Source organism: Microtus oregoni, unplaced genomic scaffold, assembly GCF_018167655.1.
Source record: "Microtus oregoni isolate MIOR12 unplaced genomic scaffold, Mior012 000003F_ref0000135, whole genome shotgun sequence".
Lineage (NCBI taxonomy): Eukaryota > Metazoa > Chordata > Mammalia > Rodentia > Cricetidae > Microtus > Microtus oregoni.
The window spans coordinates 31,245,136-31,267,034 of NW_024543062.1; the positions used below are offsets into that span (position 1 = coordinate 31,245,136).

At 51.0% G+C, this 21,899-nt stretch overlaps 1 protein-coding gene across 1 annotated transcript; it reads left to right on the forward strand.

Annotated features, from left to right (window-relative positions):
* Window positions 1-613: 613 nt before the first annotated feature.
* LOC121444177 (glycolipid transfer protein) lies at window positions 614-21,004 on the forward strand. Its single transcript, XM_041645972.1, has 5 exons — window positions 614-846; window positions 14,752-14,810; window positions 16,403-16,536; window positions 18,071-18,221; window positions 19,915-21,004. The coding sequence occupies exons 1-5, from the start codon at window positions 744-746 to the stop codon at window positions 20,095-20,097; spliced, it is 630 nt and encodes a 209-aa protein (XP_041501906.1). The 5' UTR covers window positions 614-743; the 3' UTR covers window positions 20,098-21,004.
* The last annotated feature ends 895 nt before the right edge of the window (window positions 21,005-21,899 follow it).

Genomic DNA, 21,899 nt, shown 5'->3' on the forward strand with positions numbered 1-21,899 from the left:
TCAAGCCCGCTTTGCTTTCTTCACTCACAAGCCAGCTCTGAAGCTGCTAATTTGCCACTAGACTGTTGGTTCCAGGACAGCGACTTGGCTACATGGTCACTGCATCCTCTGTGCCGGGCACAGTGAGCAGCGGCAACGCAGAGAAGGCCTTTGAATATTCAGTGTGGGCAGAATATTCCCACTGGATTTGGGGTACACTAAGCTCTGGGTTTTAGGGCACAGCAGCAAGGCCGGATTGTGGCTGAGGTGAACCCGGGTGCAGTCTGCGGGAGGCGTGAACCTAGAACCGGAGGACCCCGGATTGGGAAACAAGGCCCCGCTAGGGGGTTGGACTGTAAGCGGGTGAGGACCAGAGTGACGCCGGCCTGCACCCCAAGTTAGGGGCTGAGGTAACAGGTGACAGGCTGGCTGGGTGCACTGCCTCACCTGGGCGCGGCTCACCTGGTGCCGGCCGCCCGCGCTTCCGCTAAGCTCCGCCCCCAGACCAATGGCAGTGCGGTAGCGGGGGAGGCGGACTCCCATTGGCCAAATGGGCGCGGCGGTGTGTGCCTATTGGCCAAGCCGCGGAGGGGCGGGGCGGAGTGCTAAATGGCTCCGGCCTGCGGGCGGCGCTCGGCGCTCGCGGAGTGGCGCGGGCGGAAGTGGCGACGCTGGCGTCCCGGGAGGCGGCGGCGGGCGGCGACAGCCCGGGCGCGGACGCCCTCGGTGCGGGCTGGGGCATCACCAAGGGCCTCGACCCCGAAATGGCGCTGCTGGCCGAGCACCTGCTCAAGCCGCTGCCCGCGGACCGGCAGATCGAGACCGGGCCCTTCCTGGAGGCGGTGGCCCACCTGCCGCCCTTCTTCGGTGAGTCCCGCGAGCCGCCAGCCCTTTCCACCTGCCCAGATCTCTCTGCTCCTTCTCTCCCCTCAGACGAATCCCATCACTCCCTCTCATCCATCGCCCCCCAACATCCCTTACTATTGCACCACGGACATGCTGGCTCCCCGGAACGCCTTCATCCTCGGTTTCATTTTTCGTCCCTTTCAGACTGGTTCTCAATTCTCCCCCACCCTTAAAAGGAATAAACCCTGCCCTCCCCTCCCCAGCTTCACCCGACCCCAGATCAAAGACCACAGTCACCTCCAAGGGCTTGAAGATGGAGCTGCAAAACTCAAGAACGCTTTTTAGAGAAGTCATGAAAATGTTTTCCTCCCTCTGGGAAAAGGGTCAGGAGAAGGGAAGTGGGTGGGTTGTGGGGGTGATGTCAGCGGCAGGGTGCTTAGTTCGAATCCCTCCCTCCCTTTGGCTGGGCAAGGAGGAAGTCCTGTCTGCCGCACGTCAAGTTGAAGAACCTCTTAGGAGCACTGCAATGAGTCCCCAAGCCTGTTTCAGACCCTCTTCCTCCCCTCCTCCAGTCCAGGCCTTGTTGGAAAGTGGAAGGAAAACCGATGCCATCTGCCCTGCCCTTTGCCTTGCAGTCCACAAAGGGTGCAACCTGAGCCCTGCTTTCTGCTTTGTGGGGACGCTCCCAGTGCCCTACCCTGCTAGCTCATTTGGTGACTTTGCAGGACAACACCAGCCCCCAGGGCAGAGTCCAGGGGAAACCTACACTCGGGCAGAGCCTTGAGGCTGCTTAGCCAGAGGAGGTTTGGCACCCACATGCATAGTCACTTGGTTGGCTCCTGGATATGATTTGGTCTTGGTGGGGGGCAGTAGTTCCCACAAGGGGTGTGTGGCCCTGTAGATCTGCTACGTTTTTCTCTTGAGCCTCAGAGTGACATGGAGGTGCTAGTCTAGGCTGGATATGGGGATAATTGAGGGCTTGTGAAGAGATGCTTCCTGTGGGAAGAAAGTCATGTATGAAGTTCTTGAATCTGATGTTGGGCCCCTTCCGTAGGTGTCTAAAATGGATGTTAACTCTAATCTTGAATACATTTGTCTGTGAGAGGCAAACCTGGAGCGACAACCTGAGAGCAGGGTCTCAGCTTCCTTAGCCACCGCTGTGCCGAGCACAACTTAGTAGGTCCTCCGTTAAACCTGTTTAGTGCACGAGACCTCTTGTCATCCGTATCTTGTCTGGAGATAAGATTGCATCTTCAGGCAGGGAGCTGCTGGCTTTAGCTTTGATTTTTATGACATTATGTTTCTTTTTTTAAAAAAAATATACTTATTTATTTGCATGTGTTTGAATGCCAGGGGCTGGAGGACAGATTTCAGAAGTCAGTTCTTACCTCCCATCATGTGGGTCCTGGGAATCAAACTCAAACCATCCAGCTTTGCAGCAAGCTCCTTTACCTGCTGAGCCATCTCGCCAGCCCTGAAACACTGTGTTTTGTGTCTGTGTCTGTTTCCTTCTTGGATCTCTTGAGTAGTTTGCTAGTCAGAGCCAGCCAGAATATACTGGGGCCGGTGGTTCTCAAGTGAGGATAGTTTTGTTCCTTAGTAGATATCTGCAGCTGTGTGGAGAGATAGTTTTGTTCTTTGTAGTTGAAGGGGTGCTGAATGCCACAGGGCATTATCCAGGTCCCTCTAGACACCCCTCAATACAAAGAACACTGAAGCCCCTACAATGGCTCTATGGTGGTGATGGCATGGCTTCCCCGTCTGCACTGAGGTGGCATGTCAGCTCTGCACTTGGGGCACCCCTTTTGAGTATGGGCATCTGACTGGTTTGGGAGGAGATGGGAGGAGGCAGCTGGAGCAAGGGCAGAGTAATGTCCCTCCCTCTCTGCTTCTGGTCTCAAAGGATCCTTGTCTTTGCTGCCATCTTGGGCTGTGGATGTCACAGCTGTGGACAGAAGCACCATTTAGACAGACACTTCAGTGGGGTCACCCTAGAGCCATTTGCTGTTTGCAAAAGAGAGTCACTCCTGGCACTTGTATAAAAGAAAACATTTGAGCGTGCTCTTCCTGGATGGTGCTTTCTACTGTGGACTCAGGTTTCAGGAGGGTTCTCCCACCCTGGCCTTGGAGACCCACTGTCAGCTCAAGGTGGGGTCTTAGTCTACATCTTTGGGGTGTCCCTGATTGCTTGGATGAGCTGGGCACAGTGCGTGTGGCCCTGGACTACAGCTGGTCTGGAAAGATGGCCACAAGGAGCCTGAGAGGCATTGTGGGAACAGGTTTTCTCAAATCAGAGCAGAACCAAACAATGACTGCCATTTAAAATTTTTTTCTTTTTTTAAATTAGACTTAAAAAAAAATACCAATCCAAATTTCCACTCCCTTTCCTCCTCCCATTCCCTCTACACACCCTCCTACCCCACCCCCTCCAATCCTAAGAGAGGGCAAGGCACCTTGCCCTGTGGAAGGTCCAAGGCCCTCCCTACTACATCTAGGCTGAGCAAGGTATCCATCCAAAGAGAACAGGATCCCAAAAAGCCAGTACATGCAGCAGAGACAAATCCTAGTGCCACTGCGAGTGGCCCCTCAGTCCGCCCCAGCCATACAGCTGTCAACCCCATTCAGAGGGACGAGCTTGGTCCTATTCCTGACTACCATTTATAGGCACTAAGGATCTAATACTGACTTATCAGTTCACTTAGTTCCTTCATGGACATTTGTCTTGAAACCAGGGCCTTGTAGCTCAGACTGGCCTTGAATCGACTCTGTAGTCACAAGCTGTGACTCGGCCACAGTTTCCAAGCTTCTGGGGTTAAAGGCATGCACCACCATATCCATTTCAGGAACTATTGGTTTGTTGTTGTTGTTTGTTTGTTTTGTTTTCTGTGTTAAGATTCCACTCTGTGCTGGAACTCACTCTGCAGCCCAGGCTGGTCTCAAATGCGAGTCTCCTGCCTCAGCTTCCAAATGGCTGGAATCACAGATGTGAGCTATCCTCTTGGCATCCCACAGCCTTTTGAAGTAGAGTTTTTAAAGAGCAGCCTTCTGCCACTTGAGGATATTTTCCTTCTAGGGTCTTCCTTCTGTATCTTTGAGAGAGAGAAATGTTCAACCTCATTTTTCATCTAACTGCATTTAACTACATAGTGAGGCTGCCTTCCTACGTCCCTTGTCATACCCGTAGTGACCGCAGTTTAACAATCCCTCATGCCGGACTCCCACGCTGTGGTCGACAGTGCTGCTGCCAATATCTCCAGAACTTTCTCTGCATAGTTCTTTGGACCTGTTGGAACAACCACCGTAACTCCTCAGGGTGTAGCCTGGGACCATTGGCTGGGCTTGGTCAACACCGATTCTCTCTGCTCCTGTGGGCGTGGGCTACATGTCAGCCTGCTCCTCTGGTTTACAGCATCCCTTTGGGGGTCACCCTGCCTCTGTATCTCTAGCCTGAATTCTTCCGCTCATGCAGGTCTTCTCGTATCCACTTAGAGGCTGGTCCTTTACCCATCTTTTTTTCTCCCCTCTGACCCAGTAATTGGATCTCCTGACTGATCAGTTACAAGACTGACCTGTGACTCCTCCTCACTTATCTTTTACGTCAGTTATGCGGCTGCTCTCAACCCAGGAGGCTTGATGTTCCTCCGTAGCTAGAAGCCTCAGTGGTTCCCTGATGTGCTCTCCTGAAATCTGTGTTGCCAGCTTTCTGAATGACTCCCAGGCCCACAGATGGCATTGTGCCACCGTCCCCAGAGTGCTCCTTGTGTCAGCCTTTCTCCTCACTCTGCATACCATTCTACTCGCCCACCCACATACCTCCTTCCTTTTGTCTGGCTGGAGTCCACACGTCCTTAAGGAGCTGGCTTAGCGATAACCCTACCCAGACAGTCATCCTCCTCCCTGTGCCTCCTAGAACCTATTGTGATCTGTGTTTCTGAGTAACTTCAGTGCCCACGACTCTGCAAGCTGGAACATTTGCTGAGTGTATCCTTTTATCTTACTTATTTTTTAGTATTTTGAGGCCCTTAGTAGCCCAGACTGACCCTGAATTTGTGACACCCCTACCTCAGCTTCCAGAGTGCTGGTGTTATTAATATACACCACACTTAGCTGCATGAAAGGGTTTTTTTTTTGGGGGGGGGGTTGTTGCTTGTTTGTTTTTTCCATTTCCATTCTTCTAGGTTCTTGCCAAAAATGCTTGGCTTTTCTTTTCATATTAAAATACATGATTAAATCTGAAGACATAATCTTTGTACATCCTACACATGTGGCAGGCATTACTAATCAATCACAATTCTTTTTTCCCTTTTGAGCTTAGATACAGCCTCAGCATCTTTCTTAGAATAACCACTTTCTTAGTCAATTAAAGTTGGTCCATGAGGTGACATCTATGACAACTATTAGCTGTCATTGTCTCAGGAAAAGTCTGGGATGGAGGAGCCCAAGGCAATGATTTCTGCTACTCATTTGAGGTTTAATACTGGGAATGTGTTTCCTTTATTTGTGACTCTTAGCGTAATTAAATCAGTGTCCTTGGGAGCTGGCCTTGCCTGGTACACTTATCTCTAGGACACTCCCCTGAGCAGCAAGCCCTTCCTGGACTGAGGACCCTTGGCTGCAGCCCTGCCGTGTTCTACATGTCTGTTGAGGGTTGTTTGCATGTTGACTCTTGTGAAAGAGATGCAGGGGGCTTGTGCTCCCCCTCCGCTCCAGCAGGCTGCTGGAATGTTGAGAGGTGGGCTCTACCCAAAGCCCAGGACATAGACTGTGCTGGCATAAGCAGCACTTGGAAGAAGAAACAGTGCCCGGAAGGGACACAGAGCCGAAGACGCACTTCGGGTCCTGGTTTGTTCAGCTTTAAAGTCCTGCAGTGGCCTAGCATTAGAGGGAGGCATTTGCAAATGTGTAGCCAGCAGGCACGGTCAGCCCTGCCTAGTTCTGGTGCTCCTGGTTGAGTGAGTGCCTTGGGAGGGGCCCTTGCCAGTCTGTAGGATGGCTGCCTTTGAAGTACAGAGGGGAGCAGAGACTTTGGATCTAACTGGTTTCCTCCCATCCCTGTATCTGAAGAAGCAGGGCTGCCTGCCCTGTGCCAAGGCTGCATCCTCAAGGTCCTCTTTAAGAAACCCTACCCCAATTCCCTTGTTTCTTACTTCCTTCATAAGGGTTAGAAACGAGTTTCCACCCACTCCCACGCTTGCCCCCGAGAGCCATCTTAAAGGGGTCAGGCTAGCTGTGGTGGGACATACATGTGTTTCACAAGGTCCTGGGCCAGGAGATCTCCCATTTGGACATTGCCTAAGCCACCTATACTCTGCCAGGAACGTCACAGAAGGGCCTGACTACTGTCCCTAACAGATTCCCAGCACGGTGCCTTATCCCTCTGCAAACGAGGTGAGAAGATGAGGATGTCTGTAAGCTCAGTCACACACTTGGCTACTTCCTTTTCTCTTCTGCTCTCACACTAACAGAGGCCAGGCACCAGTCCCGAACCTCAGAACCAGATGTCCTGAACAGAGAAAGACCGATAAGCCATCTCAGAAGGCCAGGGTGAGCAAGTGGGTGACACCAGGGGCCCAGACCTACTCCACATGGCTCTCAGCTGCACTTGGATGATTCTCAGACTGAAGCAGCCAATGGTTGGCCCTGGGCCCTGGCAGTCCGTCACCCAGGCTCAGGAATGCTTTCTCTGCGGTAGAGCCATTTCCCAAGGGCTGGACTGCATGCACTCTGGCAGCCTCTCACCCATGCAAAGGTGGGGTGACTCTGGGCATCAAGCACCATCATCACCTTGTGAGGTTGCCTCCTGGGGCTCAGAGGGTTGAGAAAGTCCGCGTTTCTTTCCACTCACTTGTCCTGGGTGTTCAGGGCACAGCTGTGTTCCCTGAGAAGTCCTCCTCTGGACAATAGCGTCCTCTGGACAATATTGTCCTGTGTGGTGGGGAGGGGAAGCTGGTGTGATGTGACAGTGTTAGAACTTGTGGGGTGGAAGAGCCGGCTGTGGTCTTAGGTTCTATTGTTTCTGGTTTTAAAATGGCTTTGTGAGTCTCCCTGCTTCTGTTATAGCCTTACTCAGCACCCTTTCTCTTACTGTTACAATGTAGCTAAGCTTCCTAACCACTTCAGGAACCAGCAGACTGGGTGTGCCCCAGGCAGTCAGCTTCTCCAGGCTTCCAAGTATTCTCTGTGCTGTCCTCCAAGAACACCCCTTGACTCCCACCCAAGCCCCCTTTGTAACGCTCTTGCAGTCATGTCCAGATGATTTCTGTTGGCTTTTCCTCTCCAGTCTGTCAATATTTCCCCATCTCCGATTTCTTCTTTACTCCTTCCCACGTTGTGCATGCTAGGAACGTACTCCACCGTAGATCCAGTCTCCAGGGCCATTGTTTTCTGGATTTCCTTTCTGGAAAACCTGACTATTGAGAAAGATGATGCTATACTATGTAATAAGTATAATAAATAAATAAGACATTTATTTATTTATTTTTATTCTTTTTAATTGAACTATATATTTTTCCCTGCTCCTCTCTTTTCCTTTCTTCTATCCTTTTCCATGATTCCCACACTCCCAATTTACTCAGGAGATCATGTCTTTTTCTACTTCCCATGTAGATTAGATCCATGTATGTCTCTCTTAGGGTCCTCTTTGTTGTCTAGGTTCTCTGGGATTGTGAATTGTAGGCTGATTTTTCTTTGCTTTGTGTCTAAAAGCCACTTATGAGTGAGTGCATATTATATTTGTCTTTCTGGACTGAATTACCTCACTCAATATGATGTTTTCTAGATCCATCCATTTGCCTGGAAATTTCAAGATGCCATTTTTTTTCCTACTGTATAGTACTCCATTGTATAAATGTACTATTTCTTCTTTATGCATTCTTCAGTCAAGGGGCATTTAGGTTGTTTCCAGGTTCTGGCTATGACAAATAATGCTTCTGTGAACATAGTTGAGCACATGTCCTTTGAGCATCTTTTGGGCATATACCCAAAAGTAGTATTGCTGGTCTTAAGGAAGGTTGATTCCTAATTTTCTGAGAAATCACCATACTGATTTCCAAAGTGACTGTACCAGTTTGCATTCCCACCAGCAATGGAGGAGTGTTCCCTTTACTCTACATTCTCTCCAGCATAAGCTGAATAAGACTTTTTATTGAGGTACCCCGCAGGAACTGTGCTGAGCCTCTCCGCAAGATGGGATTCATCATTACTCTTATTTTACTAATGAGGCAATTGTAGCTCAGAGACATTGGCTAATTTCCCCAGGTTACACAGCAAGTCAGATTTTCCCAACTATACTTACAACTTAAGGCCGGCTTTTTGGGGGGACAAGATCTCACTATATAGTCCTGACTGGCTTGGAGCTCACTATGTAGACCATCAGGAATAGCCTCAAACAGTGCAGAGAGACTAAAAATGTGTGTCACTACCCCTGGCCTCCAGACTGTTATTAAAGAGGGCCACAGTGGACAGACAGTGTGCAGACGCAGCGTGGTTCTTAAAGGTGATAATATAGAGCAGAGCCAGCCTTAGAGTGTGGCCATCCTCTGTGTTCTCCCCTTCCGAAACGGCCTGTGGCCTGAGCCTGGACACCCCTCCCCAGTTAATAAAAGATTCATCTCCATCAGCTGTAATCTGAGCCACCCATTCTGATCTTGTAACTCAGGACCTGTAACATTAATCTGCTGGGAGTGTCTAACAAATTTTATTATCTGGCTATGAAAAAAGGCATTCCCAGCAGAACCTCGCCACACCACATAGTGTCTATTGCCACATAGTGACCACTCCTTGGAAATAAGTGTTCAGGGACTGAGTTAGGTGTGTCTCACCAAAAGCAGAGTCATCTGGTTCCTCCTGTGTTTGCTCATTTACCTGTGCCAGGGCCTGGACATGTGGCTCAGACTGGGCTTCAACCCTCCATCTTCCTGCCTTGGCCCCTGAGAACTGGGATGACATTTTGTTCTTAAAATGAGGGCTGGCACCTCTCAGGACATGGCTAATCTCTTATTTGTTGTTCAGTTTGGGACAATGGGAACACACTTTGTTGTGATAGACAGAGCTGCAGGCCTGTAATTCTAAGGCCTGGGAGGTAGAGGCTGGACACTTAGGAGTTCAGAGTCACCTTCAACGACAAAGGAAGTTCAAGGCTAGCCTGCATACCTGCATACCTGAAGTATGGGAGTTTACTTCCAGAACCCAAGTAGAAAACCAGGTGTGGTGGTGCATGCATATAATCCCAGTGCTGGGGAGATTGGGACAGGTGGCTTCCTGGAGCTCACTGGTTAGCCAGTCTGGTTCACTTAACAAGCCACAGGCCAGTGAGAGATCCTTATTGTATCAAAAAGATGGAAGATGGCACCTGGGGTTGACCTCTGACTTCCAAACGCCTGTGCACCCACATGACCATACACACGAATAGAGAAGAAAACAGTAAAGATGTTTGGAATGCCTGTGACGGAAATTTCCAGATGTGTGCTGTGCTCTTTTCTGGAGAGGGAGAGCAGGGACTACTCAGTCTCACTAAGTCACCCAGGCAGGCCCCGAACTAGTATTTCCTGTCTCAACCTCCCAAGTGCCAAGGCTATGGGCATACACCACCATGTCGTGATGCTGGAACCCAGGGCCTTGAGCGTGCTTGGCAAGCACTGTCTGTAATGCCCAGCCACACCCTGGCTGCGCTGAGTACAGTGACCTGTGTTCAGCTGTGCTGAAGGAGGAAATGATCTGGGTGGTATGTAGTGACAAGCTGGACAATTCTGGACAATTCTGCTTTTTGGGCAGTGGCAGCCCTTTGGGCAGTGGTAGAGACCCAGGCAGGAGGGCCTAGTCCCCAAAGGGGACTTCCTCTCCTGGCTTCCATTTTCTTTTGTTTTGCGAGTAGTTTTGACAGCTTACTCTGTGTTTTCCCAGCAGCTACTGGATGCTGCTGGCAAAGCAGGCGAAAACAGCCATCAACAACCCAGAGGTGCTTTTTTTTTTTTTTTTAATAGTCCAGGTCTTTTATTTCTTTTTGTACATCAGGCCATGAATTCGTAGGGAATGGGCTCCAGCAGCTCAGGCTCCTTCCCGTTAGTCCTCACGAAGTGTGCTTCTCTGGATGGAGCAGGCTGGCGCTTCAGCTGAACCCAGGTGCCCTTCTCTTTGGCTTCCTTTTTCTTCTGGTCGTTCTCCTTCACCCGCTTCAGGAAGCTGTCTCTGCTCTTCGAGTGCTTGATGTGTTCAATCCGCACATTAATTCTCTTGGCAAGAATCTTGCCCTTAACTTGTTTGTTTACAATGATGCCCACAGCATGCTGGGTGACATTGTAGACTCTTCCGGTTTTGCCATGGTAACATTTATGGGGCATTCCTTTTTGAACAGTGCCCATTCCCTTGATGTCTACAATATCGCCCTTCTTGTAGATTCGCATGTACGTGGCCAAAGGAACAACTCCATGTTTCCTAAAGGGCCTAGAGAACATATAGCGAGTGCCCCTCCTCTTTCCCTTTGTGTTTGTCATTTTGGCGAGTTACTGAAAGATGGCTACCGCAGCCGAAAGCCCAGAGGTGCTTTTAAAAAGACTGAAGACATTCAGTATAGTGCCCCATGGTGAAGGTTTGAGGGAGCCTGTGACGTCACCAGGCCACCCTTTATATTTTTAAATGATGACCCTTTTTAGAAAGTTACAGATGGCTTGTTCCATTTGTGGATTTGTTTTAATTCGTGTGTATGTGTGCCTGAATGTGCTACATGTATAGGGGTACCCACAGAGGAAGTCAGATCCCCTGATACTAGTTACAGGAGTTTGTGAGCCACCTGACAGGGGTGCTGGTTACTGCCCTCAGGTCCCCTGGAAGGGCAGCAAGTGCTGTTAGCTTCTGATCATCTCTGCAACCCTGGTGTTACATTTTAAATAAATGCTATCCAGTGTCTGATACATTCATAAAATTACTTAGTTGATGGAAAGGTCTCCATGTTAGTTGTATTTTCTTCATCACTGTGATTAAGCATCTTTTTATTTCATTCGTGAATTATTCATTGTAAAGAACTTTTTTTTCTTATTGTTCTGTAAATACTCTTTATATATTTGGGATAATAAACAGCCTTTATTTTCTCTGCTTCCTGCTCTACTTTGTTGATGGCCTCTTATAAGAAGCTCTTGGGTTTTGTAATCAGATTTATTGACCTTTTCTTATGCCTTCTGGGTTGAGAAAAAAAGCCTTTATTAGGCGTAAGAGATCTTTCAGTGGTGTTCTAAAAAGTCAGAGCTTTTCCGAAGCAGCTTGCCTGTTGGGGTTGGTTGTGTGACAACAGGAGGTGGTGGCACTGTGGGCCTTCCTGTTTTTAAAGGCAGCTCCCTTCCTTCTGTGGGTTACAGGACAAACTGGAAAACCATGCAAGGCCCTCTCCCTCCAGGGCCGGGTGGGTTGATGGCAGTTAAAAGAAGGCAAAACGAGTTTGAGGGAACTGCGAAACTAGTCAGACAAGAAAGGTGGTTGTGGGCAGACTGCACTCTGGGACAGCAGTGAGGCTGACAGGCTGTGGGAACCAGCACAGATTTGACTCTTAGAAAGGCCACCTGAGTGTGGGAATCCAAACCATGCTTTGGGGTTCCTGCCCCAGCACTGTTCTGAGTTCACACCAGCAGATGTATCCTAGAAAGCTAACGTGGGGTGCTTTGGCGCTATCACCCAGCTCGGGCGACTCATTTGGCCTCTCTAAGTGGCCCCCGTGTAAGCCATAGGAAGCAGACCCCAGCCCACCATACTCAGAGTTCTCTCTGCACAGCACCTCTGGACTGCAGGAAATGAAGGGTTCATACTCAGAGTTCTCAAGTCACTTGTCAGAGTCACAATTCACACCCAGAGCCAGCTGGCCCTGACATGACAATAACCACAAGTGCCCAGCTTCTAGGTGCTTCTGGCCTGTTTGGCCTACAGCACAGGGCACACTGTCCAAGCCTTTCCTGTCCTCCACCTGGGGTCACCCTGACCCCACACTCCCATCTCTTTTTGTCTGGGATGAGGTCTCACTATGTAGCCCAAGCTGACCTAGAACTCATGACCCTCCTGCATCAGGCTCCAGCATGCTGGGGTGACAGGCTAGGCCCACTCTCTTTCTTAAAGTCCCTCATGGAGCCTGCAGTCCTGCCTCAGCATCTGCCTCCATCCACTGCACCCTTCCCCCACAGCAGAGCCTGGGCCCCAGCCATCAGTCACACACACAATGATGGCTGTGGGGACAGTGCCTGCTGAGCACAGCGGCTTTGTGAGCCTCACGAGCACTGTCAGGAGAACGGCAAACAATAAGCCTTTCTCCTGTCAACGGGGCGGGGCTCAGTTCCGTACCGCGGTTGTGTCATACGTTAGACCACGGCTCCCCACACTCTGCTGTCCAGGCCTGCTTCCCGGCATCTCCCTGTGAAGGCTGTGTTGATGAACACTCAGCACCTGCTATGTACACAGTCCGTACCTGCCCTGCACAGCAACCCTGCCCTGCACGGAGACCTAGTCTCACTTTTCAGGGAGAAAAGCTGAAGCCCAAGTTGCTTCACAGACCCTCTGCCATCTTGGGTGGCTGGGTGCTTAAAACTAATACTTGGAGCCGGGTGGTGGCACACGCCTTTAATCCCAGCACTCGGGAAGCAGAGGCAGGCAGGTCTCTGAGTTTGAGGCCAACCTGTTCTACAGAGTGAGTTCCAGGACAGCCAAGGCTACACAGAGAAATCCTGTTTCAAAAAAACAAAAACAAACAAACAAAAAACCTAATACTTGGGGGTCATCTGAACTATAATAAGAGTGTAGACAAAGGGGAGGGGAGAATGGTGCCGTTAGTAAAGTATCTGCTGTGCCATAAGGCTGAGTGTGGATGCCTGGCACCCAAAACAACACCTGGGCTGTCTGTGTCGGGTGGGGAGTGGCGTGCAGACAAGAGAACCCCTGGATCTTGATGCCTGTCCAGTAAGTGAGCCTGGGCTCAGTGAGAGGCAAGGAGAGTGGTTAGGAAACACACCACTGTTGACCTCTGGCCCTCAGTGCGCCTGCACAAAAGTGTGGAGAAGAGCCTGCCGGGGGGTCAGTTTTTCAGACACCACGGCCACAGTACACAGGGGCAGACCCTCCATGAGGGACTTCAGTGGGCGGGATGTGGTAGAACACACCTGTCATCCCAGCGTTTGGAGGCAGGAGGACCATGGTCTACACACCACGATCTCAGAAAGAGAAAAAGTGAAAAGCGGGTGTACAGCGGGGTTTGCACTCTGCAGAGGTTTGGAGAGATTTGCTCGGTAGTGAAGCCTGACCCTAGAATTGGGGAGCATAGACTGATCAATGCCTCTTTTCCAGCATTTGCCTCACACTGGGCACCCTGATAAGTAGGTCTGGAGTCTTTTTCTTTTAAATTGATTTTTGCATTGACTCATATGAGCGTGCATGTGTGAGCCATGACGACTGAGTGGGGGTCAAAGGGCAACTGTGGAAATCTGTTCTCTCCTTCCACCATGTGGGTCCTGGGGACTGAATGTGTAAGTCGCCACTGGGCCATCTCTCGGGCCCATAATTTAATTTTTTGGTGATGAGGGTCCCACCCAGGACCTCACACATGCTAGGCAGGGGCTCTGCCTCCTCTGCACTGAGCTGCACCCCCAGCCTAGGTGCATCATTGTTTCTTGTTTTCTTTCTGGAGACTCTGCTTTGCAACCCAGGCTGGCCTCAAACTCTTGGTGTTCCTGCCTCTGCCTCCTAAATGTTGGGGTTACAGGTACATGCCTGTAACCAGGGTGATGCATCTTAAATCCTGATTTTTGATCCCTGGCTCACACAGGAGGAAACAGACATGTGGTCCAGGATACTTGCCCCATGGAGGGATATCAGGCCCATCTCACTACCACCTATCTGGGTCCTCATCCATGTCCCTTTGTGTCTGGGATGTGTCATTGAAGGCGCTTTCAGCACACACTTCTTCATGTTAGCAGTGAAAGAGTATTCCAGATGGCCACCCACGTGTGCTGGTCACCTTCAGTGGGATTTGACCAGCAGTTCTTCTCTTGAGGTCATTCACTGAGTCCTTAGGCCCTTGTCTGCCTCCATGGCAACAGGATCTCCCTTCTGTGGTACTGCTACCTATTTCTGCCTACTATGGTGTCCTTGTGCCCTTGTTCTGAGTCAGACTTATCAAGCCCACTTCCCAGCATGGAGAAGGTGGGTGTCAGGGGAGCAAGGCAACTTCACTTAGCTTCTGAGGGTGAGGGCAGTACTGGAATGTGACCCCTCCTCTCTGAACAGCTTTTGATGGTATGATATTCTGGCTGCAGGTGCTGCCGGCTAAGAGGAGCAAAGCATGGGGAGGGGAAGAGGCAGGAACACAATTCACATCCCACATGGGGCCTGGGGTTCCAAGCACACATGGCAGGTGACTCCTGGTCTGCCTGTCACCTGCTCAAAGTTGTCACTGTTTGTACTGCACTCCGTTCTACTAGGATCTGCCAAGAAAGGTTCCCTCCTCCACATGGAAACACTGTAGCTCCAGGGAGAACAGAATGTGTGTCTATGGCTGCTTGTCACACACCTGCCCGCTCACAAGATGGGAAACTTGAAGCTCAGATGAAGGGCAGTGTGTGGGGGAGGGCAGAAGTCAAGTCTGAGGTCTCATGATTGCCGGCAGGACAGTGCAGGTGGAGCATTTCCAGCACTGTAGAGAGTTCTCTTGGATGGGGCAGTGCTGGGGAGAGCAACTCCAGCAGCCTCAGAGGCCCTGACAATCCACTCTCATCCAGAGCCCAGCACCCCGTGAATTCACTTGGCCACGGGACCTTCCGAACACCTATAAATGATTCTTCCTGGCCCCTAAACACACAGTCTTCCATGTGTGGAAGATGGCGGTTTTCCATGGCCTGTGGTGGTTCTGAATGCCATCTTGGTTGGGAATCTAAGTCTCTCTTCTCATTCTGTTCCCAGATTGCCTTGGGTCCCCAGTGTTTACGCCCATCAAAGCAGACATAAGTGGGAACATCACTGTAAGTACATCATCAGGCATCTGAACCCACCCCTGCCAGGTGCCAGGCTGAGTTCAGGGAAGAGGACAGAGACTGTAGAGTCCTAGCCCCTCGCCTGCTGGACCAAGGTTCTCAGTGCCCCCTTGCGAGCACACAGTCCAGGATCGTCCAGATACTCTGCTACCCACTCCACCAAACAAGAACTCCAGAGATGGGGAAGTGGTTCAGTTTTACAAACATGCAGGCCTGATTTAGGACCCCTAAACCCATGTCAAAGTATCGCTGGGCAGCACAAGAATAATCCTGGTGCTGGAGGAGAGAGATGGGTCCCTGGTGGTCATTGGCCAGCCAGTGAGAGGCTGTATCTTAAAAAAAATAAAGGTGGGGCTGGGCGGTGGTGGCATATGGTTTTAATTCCAGCACTCGGAATCCGAGGCCAGCCTAATCTATAAAGCGAATTCCAGGACAGCGAGGACTGCTACACAGAGAAACCTTGTTTCGAAAAATCAAAACAAACAAACAAATATATAAATAAGTAAAGGTGGAGGGCTGGTGAGAGGGCTCAGGGGTCAAGGGTGCTCGCTGCTCTTTCAGAGGCTTGGAGTTTGGTCCCAGTACCCACACTGGGCAACTTAAATTCCTTTAACGCCATTTCCAGAGATCTAGTGTCCTAGCCTCCATTGGTACTCACCCACACTCACACACACACACGCGCGCACACACACACACACACACACAACTCCAGTTCAGAGATCTAGTGTCCTAGCCTCCATTGGTACTCACACACACACACACACACACACACACACGCATGCACGCGCACACACACACACGCACGCACACACACACACTCACACACACACTCCAGTTAAGCATCATCGTGCAGGCATCTTGTAATTCCAGCACACAGGCTGAGGACTGAGGATCTGTGCTAGCCTAGTTAAGCATCCCACCACCACAGAAAGAACAAAAATCAAGTCCATAGTGGCGTCAGCTTGGCTCTTCCATGTTGGGTACTTCTGCAGAGAGGCACACTGAGGGCGCGGCCTCCCTTCTCCAGCCCAAGGAACCTTGGGCCTGGTCCTGCTATTACTGTTTCACAGAGATGAGGAGCTTGAAGCTCAGAGTGGTTGATGACTCACTTAAGGTCACACAGCAGGAAGTGACGGGTGGCATTCGGGCTCAGCCAGTCTCGACAGACTGATGTAGCGCCAGTTCAGGTGCTGCTTTGTCTGAATAGCTTTGAACCCTTTTGCCTGGTCTATTCCTCTTCAGTGTGGGATTTCAGGTCCCTGATATCTGTGACAGTGTCAATAGCAGTGGGAAGACATGCGTTTTTGGAGCTAGCCCAGCTAGGCCCCACTCCCTGTCCCAAGCCTTTTGACACATACCCCTGAGTCCTAATCCGTTGATTGGGTTCTGAATGCAGTGTCAGGGTCACCAAAAGGACTGTGTGAGGCACTTGAAGCATTTCAGGGGCCCAGGCTCCTGGGTGGCTCCTGGACTCATGAGCAGGTTGGTGGCAGGGCCAATAGAATGGGACACTCTGCCCGGTGTGCGGAAGCAGTCTGCGGGGCAGTCCGTGACAGGAAAACATCTGTGCTCTATTCCAGAAAATTAAAGCCGTCTATGACACTGACCCAGCCAAGTTCAGGACCCTGCAGAACATCCTGGAGGTGGAGAAGGGCATGTATGGAGCCGAGTGGCCCAGAGTGGGAGCCACACTGGCACTGCTGTGGCTGAAAAGGTGATGGACTGGAGGTGGGGCATGGCTGGGCCACGTTGGGCCGAGGGTGTCAACACTGCCATTTAATAGCCACAAGAAACTTCCCAAGGCTGACAGATGTGTGGTGGCAGAGACAGCAGGGGAAGTGCACTTTCCAGCCGTAGTCTCCACTCCCTTCTTTATGCACCGGATAGAGTGGTCCAGATGTGGCATCTCCCCATCTCACCGAGGAGGCCACGTCACAGCCCAGGTCGACTGGGCAGTGAGAGATGGTACATGACACAGAGGCAGCGCTTTGTGCACGGGTGGATTTGTGTGTTAAGACTCCCTGAACAGGCATGTGGTAGGAGCGCTCCTGAACTTGCACGAGTATCTTCCTTGAATCTTTTCAGTGGTCTGCTAGCTCCGGAATTCTCTGGCCATGTGATTCCAGCAGCTGCTAAGAAGGCAGGGACCCTTGCCCTGACTTCCAGCGCTTCCCACTGTTGACATCTCAGAGGTCTGGGCCAGGACCCAGGAAGATAGCTTGTCCCCTGAAGGTCATCTCCTGGCCCCCAACACATACTTCTCTGGTGAACTGGACTTGGGGAAGTTGGCTTCCCATAGGTGGGCCGGGTGGTCATCAGGATCCGGTTATTCTAAGAGCTGCCCCAGGCACACTGCCCAACCTTGTCATCAGGCCTTGCAGGCCTGGACTGAGGAATATCTCCCAGTCCATTTGCCCAGCAGTAGCAAGGCAGGTGATGCCACTCCTCATATGTAAGTCACCTGTGGGCCTGGGGGTGACCAGAAAGGCAATGCTGGCTCTGGAGCCGAGCGCAGATGGACTATGACTGCTCCAGAAGCTCTTGCCTGGGCAACCCCAGTCCCCTGCAGGAGGGTAGCAGAAGCATTTGTTTGGGATCCAGTGATGGGCACATAAGACAGGAGACTGGTGAGCAGCTGGAAGGGCACCTGGCTGTGCAGTGGCTGACGGTGCCCGGTTCGGCCCCATGCATTTGAAGGGGGTAGGATGGGAGCTCCAAATGAGCTACATGGAGAGGCTCAGCCTTTGGTCAGCTTCACTGATGCTAGGTTCACCATGAGGCAAGACATCCTGCTAGCAGCACTGTGGGAAGAAGCTACTCATCTCATGGCTGACAGGAAACAGGAGGTCACTAGGGACTCTTCTTCCAGTTAGGTCCCACTTCTCACAGCAACACCCAAGCCTTCAGCATAGGGGCCTCTGCGCACCTTTCCTGTTGCTTTCTATTCAGGGTTCCTGTTGTGTCCCATGAAGCATTTTAGGGTCACTGTGCAGTAGAGGCGAGCAGCCTGGGAGGCAGTGTGACACATCTCTGGCCTTTGAACCTGCCAAGGGTCACACTGGCTTCATCCTTTACACCACAAGAGGCTGCAAGGACCCAGAATAGGCTCCGCTTGAGGCACGCTGCACCAGAGCTGGGTCATCACATGCTCAGAAGTAGAACCGACACAGGTCACCTAGGGGAGGTACTCCCTTGTGCATGCACTGTTATGGGTCATGGCCCTAAATGAATGTCCCCTTGGACCACAGGGGCCTGCGCTTCATCCAGGTGTTCCTGCAGAGTATCTGTGACGGGGAACGGGATGAGAACCACCCTAACCTCATCCGTGTAAATGCCAACAAGGCCTATGAGATGGCCCTAAAGAAGTACCACGGCTGGCTGGTGCAGAAGATCTTCAAGGTGAGCCCCCACGGGACAAGAAGATTATGTTCCTTCCCACCGAGTCCCTGCTTATCCTGCGAAGGACTCACCTGTACTATAGGATGGGGCTGGTTCACTTAGACCCTCGTGTAACCACTGCCAACTCTGTTTGTGGCCTCAGGTGTTCCTTAGTGTCCCTGTGGGCCCCTCAGCCTGTTGGTTCCATGGCTGTGAGAAGAGTCAGGTCTGCAGACTCAAGAGCCACGGGGTGATGGTGGACTCATTGGCTCTCCTTCACCCTGGGCTCTCACCCCAGGCACAGAGGGGAAGAAGGGCCCTCAAGGACGTAGCTGCTAGAAACACTCTGGCTCTTGGTTTACAGTGGCCTTTGTTTGGGTGATACTGACCACAGCCCCTGGAAAAGACTCTTGTGCCGGCCTAGGTAGCTGAGGGGCCCTAGATTCATCAGGCTGGGAGTCAGAAGTCCTCCCAAATGTCCCTGGCTACCCTGCCCCTCACAATGTCCTCATCAGATTACCCCTCCTTCCCAAGAAGCCCAGGCTCTGACAGGAAGGGCCCCAAGGCAGGCTGGGTCCAGGCAGGAAGAGTAGGTCATGAGGCAGAAAGTATGGCCACCTCTGGGCCTTCTACCTGGGCATGGCTGGGGTCAGGGCTCATTTCAAGCAGCCTGCTCTCCCTGCAGTGTCTTCCTCCAGAGCCCCTGCAAGCACCCTCAGGAAAGACAGTATACCATGTGTCACCCCAGCGGCTGCGAGTGCACCGCTAGTGGGCGCTGTTTCATACTCTGCCCTGTGATGATCTCAGGTCCCAGGGATCAGCCTCTGCCCAGGATGATCCTAGAGCCCAGGAGTTCTGAGCCAGCCTGGGCAACACAACCAGGTACCCATCTCAGAAACACAAGTGGGCACCAGGGAGCCTGCCTCCCTGGGCCTCAGTGGCCTCATGTCTCACACCTCCAGACCTCTGGGAAAGGGAAGGCGTCCTGCACCGTGTGCATCACATGGCTTAAGTCAGGGCCCCAAAGTAATTACTGTCTTCTCACGTGTGACCCCTCACTCCACAAAACGGGTTCTAGATGTTTTATTTGGTTGTGTCTTTGTCCTCTGGATCTAAGGTTCTATGAATTTCTGGTTCTCTACCTTTCGAAGTATTGAAGTATCCCCCAAATTTAACCAAGGGCAGAACAATGTGTACCTGTTGCTGCCCTGAGCATCTGTGTACCCTGTGCTATGTAGAGCGCTTCACACAACCCCCATAATCATTCTCTTGTGTGGTTTTGTATTTATGAGACAGGGTCGCACTATGTAGCCCTGGCTGTCCTGGAACTCACTCTGTAGACCAGGCTAGCCTCGAACTCACAGAGATCTGCCTGCCTCTGATTCCAGAGTTCTGGAACTAACAGTGTGCACCACCACTGCCCTGCTGTCCCCTCCCTAATCTTAACATGAGCAACCAAGTTGAGTGAATATAACTAACCTCAAGACACAAGCTTCAGTGTGCACTTGGGCCTGTCAGTCCGTACTACAAGCTGGTGCTGGTGTCCTGCTCTCCCTTACAAGAGAAGGGAGCATGTACCTTTTTTTTCCCTTCCAACATGAGCAGAGTGACCCACCCAGCACAGGTGTCAGGGCTACACACCCCTCAGTGCTCAGTGTGCCAGCCTGATCTTGCCCCACTAATACTGCACCTGCCTTCCCTCTTCCCTCTCAAGGCAGCACTTTATGCAGCACCCTACAAGTCTGACTTCCTGAAGGCTCTCTCCAAGGGGCAGAATGTGACGGAGGAGGAGTGCCTTGAGAAGATCCGCCTCTTCCTGGTCAACTACACAGCCACCATCGACGCCATCTATGACATGTACACCAAGATGAACGCAGAGCTTGACTATACAGTGTAGCTCCCAGACACAGCCCCACGTGGGAGCAAGCAAGCCCGAATCACTGTGAATCAAGCTGGGATGCCCAGCTCAGCCGCCAGGCCAGCCTAGGTCTGCAGGGGGCAGCCTCAGCTTGTTAGAGGTCATTTGTTTTGTTTTTGTTTGTTGCCTATTCTAATGGAGCAATAAACACCTACTCCTACTTTCCCAGAAGCCCAGGTTGAGCAAGCCTTCCCTCCAGTGTGGTCAAAACCAATTAACATTGCTCAATTAACGTCACTAACGATCAATTTCTAGGGTTTTCTGTCTTTTCCTCGCCTACCCAGCTCAGGAGGAGCCCAGCCTGGGGTAGACATACACCTCACCCAGCAAAGAAACCTGATCCATCTGGCCCAAGGATGTCTTAGATGTTTGGAGTACGATGGAGTCTGACCGGAAGTTCAGCAGGGTCCCTACTGTGGTGTCTGTTTAAAAAGCAAGCTGGTGGGAGCCCTCACCGTGGCTAGCATATCTGCCCTTGCAGCCCTGCTCTCTCTCTTTCACTCTGTCTTTTGTAAGACACGTTGTTTTGTTTTGTTTTAGCCGAAATGTACCAGCAAGCCTTTTCAGATGATTGACTAGGCACACAAGTGACCATACATGACTGTATTTGCATTCTTCTGCATAATTATTTTCTTCAGGGATGGCTTGTCCAACCTAAGAAACTACCTGTCATGGGAGCCCTCCAGCTGTGGAGACCCAAGAAACTTCCTTGCTGCCTTAACTGTCCTTCTGGCGCTAAAAAGAGCTATATTTTTTAAAGTATTGGGGTAAACAAACCCTGGAAGAATTGATGTGTATTAAAAAAAAAAACCCAATGAGGAACAATTGGTGATTTTTATGCAGAAATTAAATAATCCTTAATAAATAAATCTATATTTTGAAATCATATCTGGTGCGTCTGTGGTTCTTAGTCTTTTATTATTTTCTGTATCAGAGGTTACACCTTGGGAGAGGGGGCCTCTGCTGAGCAGTCTGTTTCTTCTGCTAGGCCTGTGGGCTCATCTGTGCTGCCTTTCTTGACTGCAAGCTGGTGCAGGAGGCCCAGCTCACCTCAGCGCTGCCATCCCCAGGCCACAGGGCCTGTGCTGTTTAAGAAAGGAAGCAGGAAGCAAAAATCATTGCTTTGTGGGCTGTACTTCAGTTCCCATCTCCAGCTTCCTGCCTTGGCATCACTTTGTGGTAGTCTGTGACCTACTTCGTTCTGTGACGGACAGTCACCTGTGAGCCAAATCAATTCTTCACCCCTCAAGGTAGCTTTGGCCACAGCCACAGAAAGCAGACAAGAACAGGGACCCTTAAGCCAAACCTTGCATCACACCATTGTTACGATGGTATTGGGACTTCACCCTGGAAAATACGGATCACCTCAAGAGGCTCGAGCCTACTGGATTTGGAAGGTGGCCTCAGATATGGCTAAGTATGGATGCCGGAACCAAGCTGTTCATTGTCTCCTGCTTCATGATATGTTCTAGTATTGCTGAAACTCAGAATGCCGCTCTTCTTCCTACACTCTAATTGCTTTCAGAGCTTCCTAGAAACACAACACTCCACAAACAAAAAGAATTCTGTCTTCTGGGCTGGAGAGATGGCTCAGAGGTTAAGAGCATTGTCTGTTCTTCCAGAGGCCCTGAGTTCAATTACCAGCAACCACGTGGTGGGCTCACAACCATCTCTAGTAAGATCTGATGCCTTCTTCTGGTGTGTAGGCAAACATGCAGACAGAACACTATATACATAATAAATAATTTAAAAAAAGAATTCTGGTTTCTTTCTAGCTCCGA

Excerpts from the sequence above, each read along its gene's own strand:
- LOC121444177 (XM_041645972.1), top strand. The coding sequence starts at position 744 with ATGGCGCTGCTGGCCGAGCACCTGCTCAAGCCGCTGCCCGCGGACCGG. Across the intron at positions 847-14,751 it reads CCACCTGCCGCCCTTCTTCG|ATTGCCTTGGGTCCCCAGTG; the intron begins GTGAGTCCCGCG and ends TTCTGTTCCCAG. Across the intron at positions 16,537-18,070 it reads GCACTGCTGTGGCTGAAAAG|GGGCCTGCGCTTCATCCAGG; the intron begins GTGATGGACTGG and ends CTTGGACCACAG.